At 39.4% G+C, this 9,338-nt stretch overlaps 1 protein-coding gene across 1 annotated transcript; it reads left to right on the plus strand.

Moving 5' to 3' along the window:
- The first annotated feature begins 225 nt into the window (after window positions 1–225).
- LOC135157330 (SPRY domain-containing SOCS box protein 3-like) lies at window positions 226–7,757 on the plus strand. The gene is made up of 2 exons (XM_064112510.1): window positions 226–1,271; window positions 3,134–7,757. The coding sequence occupies exon 1, from the start codon at window positions 586–588 to the stop codon at window positions 1,264–1,266; it is 681 nt and encodes a 226-aa protein (XP_063968580.1). The 5' UTR covers window positions 226–585; the 3' UTR covers window positions 1,267–1,271; window positions 3,134–7,757.
- The last annotated feature ends 1,581 nt before the right edge of the window (window positions 7,758–9,338 follow it).

Here is a 9,338-nt window from a genome sequence, read left to right on the forward strand (position 1 = left end):
CTTGTTCTAAGGATAAGAGAAACGGCGAAAAGGACACGAAGAACGGATATTGAGATATGCAAATGAGGGAAGATATTATTACGGGTAGGGGCAGAGAGTTACGGGCAGTCGTCAATCGCTTATTATACATGCAGCCGAATCGCACGCGAGGAGATTTTGTTGTCCAATCAGCGACCTCGGATACGGCTCGAGTCGTGTCGAGTGGCACGCGACGGCACGTGAATCAGTTCGATCGGCTTGCGACAAAAGGGGCTGAGGCCTTTCGCCATGTTGCCGGGATTAGATAAATAGCAGATGGGGGGCATAGATCGGCCTTAGACCCCATCATGAGCCCGTCCCGGCCGGGCTTGCTCCCATGGAAGCACCATCGACGGAAACCAGAATAATTCCTCTCAGTTTCTATCGTATTTTCCACCTTTTCTTACTCCTTGTAGCCTAGTATCGACACCGCATCCATCGAAACTAAACATCACTCGCCCGTCAAACGAGATATTCAACGCAAGGTGGTTGCCGTGCTCGTTCTCCGTAGACGGCCATACTATTTTTTTCTGATATGCACGAATCTGATTGCATGTGAGTGACAATATGGCGTCGACGTTACCCTTGACTGATAGTTGCCGAGATAGTTGGGGATGGAACCCCGAGGACAAATCCCCAGACGTATTCTTGAAAGGTCCCCGGAACCAAACAGCCTTCTTCCACCCGAATTGGTCAATCGGAGCAGCCGGGGTACGGGGGACACGCCCTTTGCTTCAAGGTCACTGTTACTACTGGGAGATCGAAGTAGCGCCGAGGATCTACGGTACAAGCATGATGGTCGGAATAGGCTCTCCTAAGGCTCGTCTGCATGCCGATTCCTTCATTAACCTTATCGGCGAAAACAACGAGAGCTGGGGTCTTTCACACAAAGGTACTTTCTGGCACAACGGCGACTCGATCGTGTTCACACAACCGTTTCTCGAGAACACCTTGACCACCGTCGGCATCCTCTTCGACGGACGGAAAGGAACGCTCACCTTCTTCAAGGATGGCGAACTCCTGGGCCAGGCGAGCAAGGATTTGAGCAAGCCCGACGACGACCTCTACCCGATCATATGTTCGACGGCGGCGAAGACGGAGATGACGCTTGTTCGTGCTCGACGAAGCTTCGTTTCGCTCTTTGATCGATGTCGAAACGTCATCGCGACGAGCATCACCAAGAAGGAGCTTGTTCACATGCTGCCAATACCAAATGCTCTCAAGAACATCATACTGGATTCAATGTGAACGAGGTAAGTCAATTTAATTATTCGAATGATCAGCTTCAACACAATTACATTATCTACATTAGCCTCGTAAGTCCCAGAAAATAACGCTACATTTTATTCACAATATATTTATCTTACTTAAATTGGTTTGCATTTACTTTTCAAACGACCTCGATACAAAACTGGGATTATTCTCTTATTCATTATTTCTACACCATGTAGGCCTACACAATAAAAAAAAATCCAAGTGAAATGCTAAGTTTTTGTGATCTTTCTTGCAATCATTCATGTATGTATTTCCGCCTGTCCAATATCATTCATGGTTGTCACTCGCATATTTGTAATTATCACATGACTATAAAAAAATGGAATATACTCGACAAATATTCAATATTCCTTTTCCATGACACCTGCTACCAATACTGTGCCTTATCGGCATATTTCAAGTACGTAACTTCTCAGTCTGGCAGTCTCGAAATGGACGTAAATCAAACAATTGATTGTATAAGTATAGGCCTAAGTGAAATGAATTTGTTAAGTGAATTATTGTTTTACAAATTAATATATAAAAGCCTGCAAATATCATTTAGTGTATAAAAGCGACGCCAATACTCATATATTTTCATCGGAAGATCTAATGCAGAGTAGGATCTTAATATTAAGATATGTTGCAAATTTCTGCTCTTATCGAGACACTAACTCAATTTAAAAAAATCAATACATGAAAAGATATCGCAACGATTCTTATGGTTACTTATATCGAATGTTTGTGTACCTTATACAGCCGACAAACATATGTGAAATAATTCACGAAGATAGGCCGACATACTAACGGCGTCTATACGTATAGGTGAATAAAAACTCATATCTGTCGCCATGTGTGTGGACCTCGCCTTTTCTCACACACACCCAAGCCTGCATCCCACTATGGAGACAATACCAGCAATTAATGACAAGTGCTTTAGTTCTCACCATTGTTTTGGGCGTCCCATGCCCTGTGAGAATATTTAATCGTGCGTTAAATGAATTGCAACCTTGCCGTGCCGGATAATATATTCTTTGATTTTGAATCATGAATTGAAAAATGAAAAATGGGTTCTGAGATATGAGAAAAAAAAACAAAGAAGAGAGCGTGTCATCACAGATTGGCAGAGCCAATCACACATATTCGAATTCTTTTATTTTTATCGTCATTGGCCTAATACTTTTTATGTCCTTATTTTGTACAGACGTAATTCTTTAAGGTTATTTTAGCTTAGTATTTTTGTTGAAATAAAAAACTATTTCATTTGTGAAATGTAAATTCAATGAAATGTTTCTTCATTGTAAGCTTTAAAAAAGAGATGATCTTTTTTTTTGTTAATCAATTCATCATTAACTATTTTCATTTTCAGTATGTTTGATATTTATACTTTCAATTATGAGGTGTTATAATTATGTTAAATGCTTACGAATTCCTCGAATGGTGCTCTACACTATAAAGTGCATTAATATTCACACCTTTGTGGTTTTTTTTAGTAAAATGTGAAATCTCTTGTTGTCGCCCTTACCTATGCATATACACAAAAATATATTACTAGATCGGCAAATATTGATTACCATGCATCGGCCAGTACTATAAAATGCATGTATAAGGGAACAAAGAGGAAGCTATACTGTGAAACCTGCCTATAAGGACCAGCTAAGGGAGACAAATCGATCATTTGTAGACAGCCTCTCAGCTCAGAGTCATATCTAGGCCTATACATATTTCTACGAGAAATACTGTTCAAGGGCGACCAAAATGAAATGCTTTGTGGACCTTCTGGTCACGAAAAGAAATCTGACTGTATAGCAGCAAAGGCTCTACTTCAAGATAGATATTTTTTTGTTTTTCTCATTTGCAGATTGTGAAAGACCTCTGTGATGCTGCATCTTAGATTCGTCATCGTTGACGCGTTCAACCTCCTAATCGTCGAGGAACGACCATGCCGTGGTTGACATCAGATGCCCGGATGAGCCGGTCGATGGACCCAGTGATGAGGATAGACCGCGAGGCTGTTCCAGAGTTAAACCAGACCAGGGTTGTCTAGCCAGCTATCTGGACCTGATTGAAGATCAGATAGGTTGTGGTCTACGGGTCTCGTCGACGTCATCAGCCAAGAGCACGCCAGCCAGTTCTCAGCCAGCCACTTCGATTATACCACGACCACCGGATGGGCGGTAGTATAGAAATCTATAGTAGTTCAGCAGTAACCATTTTGTATGCCTAACCCGTTACCATGGTAATATTCTGTCATTGAAATGCACTTGGGCTCAGGTAGCTAAGCAAATATGGCATCAACATGTTTGTACTATTACCTCGCTTTACGTTTTCATTCTCGCACATGCCTCGCACGCTCACCATTTCGTTTCATAAATCATGTGAGCGATGTTGGCAAAAGCCTTACAAAACGGGGGCAAAACTAATGTTTGATATTGCAATTGCAATGTGCAATGGTAAATCTCTCGTCTCCATTGGGAGAGAAAGACGAGTGCGGCTGATGCGAGATGAGGATACAGACAAAAGTGTGCCATGTATGTTTGTTGCTATGGGGAAAACGAGACTCGAGACCAATGCGCACGCGCCGACCAAGCGTGAACGCTGATTGGTCGAGAGTTTCGTCTCGCTTTCTCACTCCACATGTGGTGACATATGGCATGCGATGCAAGGCAAGAGCAACCTGTCTTTCTGTTGGATTTTCATCTGATATTGATATTGCATGTTCTTTATTCCCCTGCATGCTTGATAAGTAGTCCATCACCATGATTACAGCCTAAGTTAATAGGCGAGACGTCGTTCGAGTAACGGCAAAGAAGACGCGCTTATTATTCAAGCCCGGGGCATCTCAAATGTTTTTATTCAGTTTTAAGTCGTGGTCCCATCGCTGACCCCCACCTTGCGCTCACCTTCCAACGACCCGGCGGCCAGCAATCCAGCTTGATGGCCAGCAGGCCGATAGACTGGACATCCAATTTGAAGCGAGACGAGGGCTGCATAATAACACGATCACGAGTACGAACAAAGGCCAGCTGCTGAATGGGGGCTTGAGCGAGGACGACAGAAAGTGCGAGCCCAACTTCCTTTCTGAAATCCCAATCTAATATAATTTCCCCCTCTGCGTCGGTTTAGGGGCTCGCCTGCCTGCGCCGACGTCCGGGCTGTTCGCCCACCGCCGCTTCGGAAGGCAGGCAAGCGGGCAGCCAGCCTTGCGCATCCCACAGGCCCCTGTCGGGCTTTGTTCCCCTTTATAAACTGCTAAAAAGAACCCAGTAAGGCGAGCTGCAGGCCTACATCACACAAACACGGATCGGGTGAATCCGTCCTCGCCCAACCCCTCCCTCGATACAGATGAGCCATTCCCCTCTTTTGAAAAAGTGAAACAAAGAGAGTTGATCAAGTTAAACCTTTTGTCATGTTTGTAGGAAGCATATGCAAATTTAGCTTCGAGAAACAAAGCTCCCAAGACAGCAGACCTTTTTACCTACCCTTATAAAACGCTGTAGTGCCTCAGATACCGGTATAATTTATGAAAATTATACCGGTACAATATTTTGTGCACACCAACAAGTTTGCCTTTGTGCCGCTATAGCCTGCCGCAGCCACACAAATGTTATACACTTTCCTTTAAACATTTCCGGTTCATTGAGATAGAGAATATTCTGCTTTATGGAGTTCCAGTAGAAAGTCCTAGGAACTTTGAAACCAATTCTTAAAAGCTAAAGACCACAATTAAGCTAATGGGCTTATTGGTTTTATGTATTAAAAAATCAACTTAGTTTGTACACTTTTACAGAAGGGAAAATAATAACTCGAAATTTTGTGTTAACGGCAGGCTTTTATGCGGAGTTTACTGGTATAGCAAAGTTATTATGATTTAACATTATATGTATGACAAACATGTGCGACTTCCTCTAATTCTATTTTAAGGAATTCTATAGACCACTCGGAGAATAGACAAGTAAAAATTAACTTTTTTTTTCAAACAAACCATCTCACCCGAATGAGCTCAATATTTTTTCATTCCTTTATCGCAAGTTTAAACCGAGCGTTATAGGCCTATATTTTGATATTCGTTATTCAATTTCAGATGTCAAATATGTTTCTAAATTTTTTTTTCTTCGAAAAACGTGTAGCTGCTTTACCTGAAAATCGGAAAAAATAAGTGAATTCGAATGTGCCATAGAAATGATAGCTGATTTAGATAAATGATAATAGATTAGTTTAGATAACGTGTATATATATACGTGTGATTAGTTTTCATTGTTTCATATATATTTCGTTTGTATCATGTTTGTTTTCTTTATAGCCGTCTGCAGTGTATTATTTTCGGGGGGGGGGGGCGTTGAAATAAGGATTAAGGAAATAAGGAATTCTGCACTCGAGACTTAACTTTTAAAAAAGAGGGGGAAAAAGAAGAAAAATCGTTTGAATTCTTTTACTTTGCTGCATTCGGCCATGCACGTATGTTTTATTTCAATCATTGTATTTTTGTTTACCTTTTTCACAATTTATTCTTTAAAGTACTGTCTGGTAAAAAAGAATGCTGCTGCGAACTTCATATGAAAAGTGGCTGGTATAATTATAATAGAGGAGAATATCATACTCCACAATAAACAAACAAGTGCAATAATTACGGTAATTAAGGATGTCTATCCACTTGTTGGATTTAATACAAATTCAGCATTGGTGCTCGGCATCGGTTTGATTTACGACTACAAGAAGTACTGTAGATTATACAGTTGGAAGTCGGGATAAGAAGAAAAATCATTTCTGCATCAAAAGGTTCTACGTTTTAATTTTTTGATGTGGAAGTTATATTTTTCTTTTTTGTCACAGAAAAATCAAAGGAAAAGTTGCAATAAAACAGAACGCAAATAAGCTTGCCAGGATCGGAGCGTGATTTGATCGGAAAATTTCAATTTTTCGATCATTTCTCCGCAGATCCCTTCATAAGTGGTTCCGAAGAGCAATCAATAAACACAAAAATGTAGATTAGATCTTACTGTAGGTAGAGTGCTTGTGTAATTAGGGTGCGTAGAGATGCTTCATAATAGTCACTTTTGCGCATGACTTGCGCATGCGTGAAGAATCAAGCTTTAACAACGCGCCAGTATCTTTTTTTTTCTTCTATTCGTTTTCATTATTTTTTCTTGGTATCTTTTCCTTTCTTTGCCTAATTTTAAAAGATATAAAAGACACAGTCGATTCCATTAGATATTACTTCTACTTTTATGATTTTTTGTTCACTTTTCTGCTTATAATGTTCTCATGTACATGTATCTTTAGTATTTTTAATGGACCCATTTTTCACAATGCGATCAGACTGAAAGGTAATAATAATTCAGATATTGATTTCAATATCTTTCGGGTGGGGGGGGGGGGGTATTCGAATAATCCAAAATGCATTATCAGTGATATCCATTGATTTTATTGCAATTTAAGGGATAGGGCCTATACTGGGCCTACTTGGGTATGTAATTTTAAACGAAATACACAGGCTTAAAAGAAATAGATTCACGGATAACGTCATATTTAGCTCAAATATAAATCAAAATGTCAGACAAAATCTTGCCAATTAGGTCGCATTGTGAAAAATGCGCCAGCATTGTAATATAGTCGAGTTGACTTTTCTTGTAAATAGATTTCAATGCCTGCAAAATGGCATATGCGATGAGACAATCGGCCGGGTTATGTGCAATATATACCCTGTAAATAGTTCAATTATTTGTAAATAATACAACGTTAACACATGGTTCATGTTTAATACTCTGTAAATACGTTAGCTAGACTCATGAATGCTGCACTACATTTATTCTAACATTTCTAATTTTTACTAACTCTCTTAATTAGACGGGATGAATGATACTACGTATTCGTCGTTTAATATTGAAGTTAATTTCCATACTTCCGGGGGCCTCTCTCACAATAGATTCAATCAAACTCAAACTGGTATTGGTCTCATCTGCTCATATTAGATAGTTAATTCACTCGCTTGGATCAATCTCAATTTGAGTTTAAAGTGTTACCAGACCCAAGCTGAAAAAAAAATCGCATACAATTTTTAAAACAAAATTCTTAAATTGCAATTGGCCCTTTTTCGACTTTTGAAAGAATCAATGGACCATATACAGCGCATTTGCTTATAGTGCCAGTGGCATCCGGTTATGGGTTAAAATAATGAAAACAAAAAGACACAGAACATGACACATGCGTCAAGAATTCTGATAAATACAAGCTGAATGCGAACTGAAAAGTTTTCTTTTTAAATGGAAATTCCATATTTGTTACCAAAATCACCCCTGAGCGGTTTTGTGTTTTTCGTCACCAATTAACGGTAATCCAAAATTTACCGCCAAATTAATCTGCATGGTTTAGAGATCCTCAAATAGCAACGCTGCTTATATTTTGTAAGATGGGCCCCTCGTCTTCACCTAACTAATAATGTTTTGTGTATATATCTTTAAATAAATACGGAATTTCGTATTTTATGTGTTCTTTTAACAACTCAAGTTTATTATCTGTTACGCTCTTTTTCTCAGTTTCTCGGTTTGGAATACATGTTTTCACAATGACCATACCAGAATCTAAGTTTGCACTGAATTGTAATTTTTAATCACGAAAAAAGACAACTAGAAAAAAATAACAAAAACTAACATATACCCACCAAATAGATGTCGAACCGAACCGCAGTCACATCGATGAGTTCGGCAAAACTATTACCGGTCAAAGTAAACCGGGTACACAGATGTTGGGACCGGTTGTCGACCGGATAGAATCGATAAATCGATCTGACTGCGGTCAATGCACGATTATGTTTTATAGTGTTCTCTATATAACTATAGTGTTTAGATTGTAGTCTGCACAAATGAAAGTGGATTTTTAATTCTGAAAATCATCACAAATTACAGCTTGCCTTACACTTGCCTATGTACCAGGCAAAACCGGTCTCTTACGGCCGCCCAATTTAGAGAAAAGAGAGAAAAGTTTATATTTATCTATCAACCGATCTTGTCTAAAGCTATATCTTGTCTAACATTTTGTAAATAGCACTCTTCCGATATACTCACTGCTGCATGGGAGTTGTCTAAAACTCGTACATTGGTGAATAAACACCAATATTTTCATATCGGAGGGATGTGGACGGTAAGAATAATTATTGCCGTTGGATGGGGCAAACTTTAAGCAGACGCAAATGTTTTTCAATAGATTACGCCTGCACTACATTCAAAATAATCATGATAATCATGAATAAAATACCGGTAATAATAAAGTTTAAAAGGGTTTCATTTTGGAGGAAATACTAGTAGATGAGGTCTGTCATGCTATGTATGTCGGCCCATGCAAACCCATTATTTAATAAACGGTGATCCATCGCACCATAGTTTATCATGTGAATACATGTGGAATGCTTTCAACTTCATTGTCTTTTCATTATTGTACATAAACTGTATTGACTTTGTCTATTCCGGCGTCTCCTCAGCGCGGAAAAGTCGTATTTATCGGTGCTGCGTCTAAATTGGAGAGGTTTTTCGAGGTTTCGGACGGAGGAACATCTTTGATCAAGGGGTGTGGTCATAACACAAGGGAGGATGGGGGTGTTACTTACCAGGGGTTACGAGCGGAGAGATACTTGATTATCATTGGAGTTTTTTCCCAACCGTTCTAAATGTGTCAGGTTTTATTTGAAGGTTTCCACCCTGAATAATGAAATGTTAAATTGCGACTTAAAGGGTCGGGGGTGACTACTTTTTCAAAATTTTATAGGCAATACTTCGGTAATACTTATGAACATGCTATATTCATATGGTAATGGTTTAATTCACCCCACGAAAGGTGTTAATATAACATTTTGAAAAGGCAGTCACTCCGCGGCCCTTAAAAGTAGTGATTTAAACTTTGATTATCGTATATTAAAACCCATTGGCACCCCCACCTGTGGTCATTTGTTGGCTCATCACTTGCTCTTTGATGATTTTCTATCCGAGGTCAACATTCCGTCCCTCTTCACTTTTTGTAGAGTAGATGTGATGTTTTAGATTCTTGGGAAAAAAATGTAGAAAAAACAAAAT

The sequence above is a fragment of the Lytechinus pictus genome, chromosome 17, assembly GCF_037042905.1.
Source record: "Lytechinus pictus isolate F3 Inbred chromosome 17, Lp3.0, whole genome shotgun sequence".
In the NCBI taxonomy this organism is placed as follows: Eukaryota; Metazoa; Echinodermata; class Echinoidea; order Temnopleuroida; family Toxopneustidae; genus Lytechinus; species Lytechinus pictus.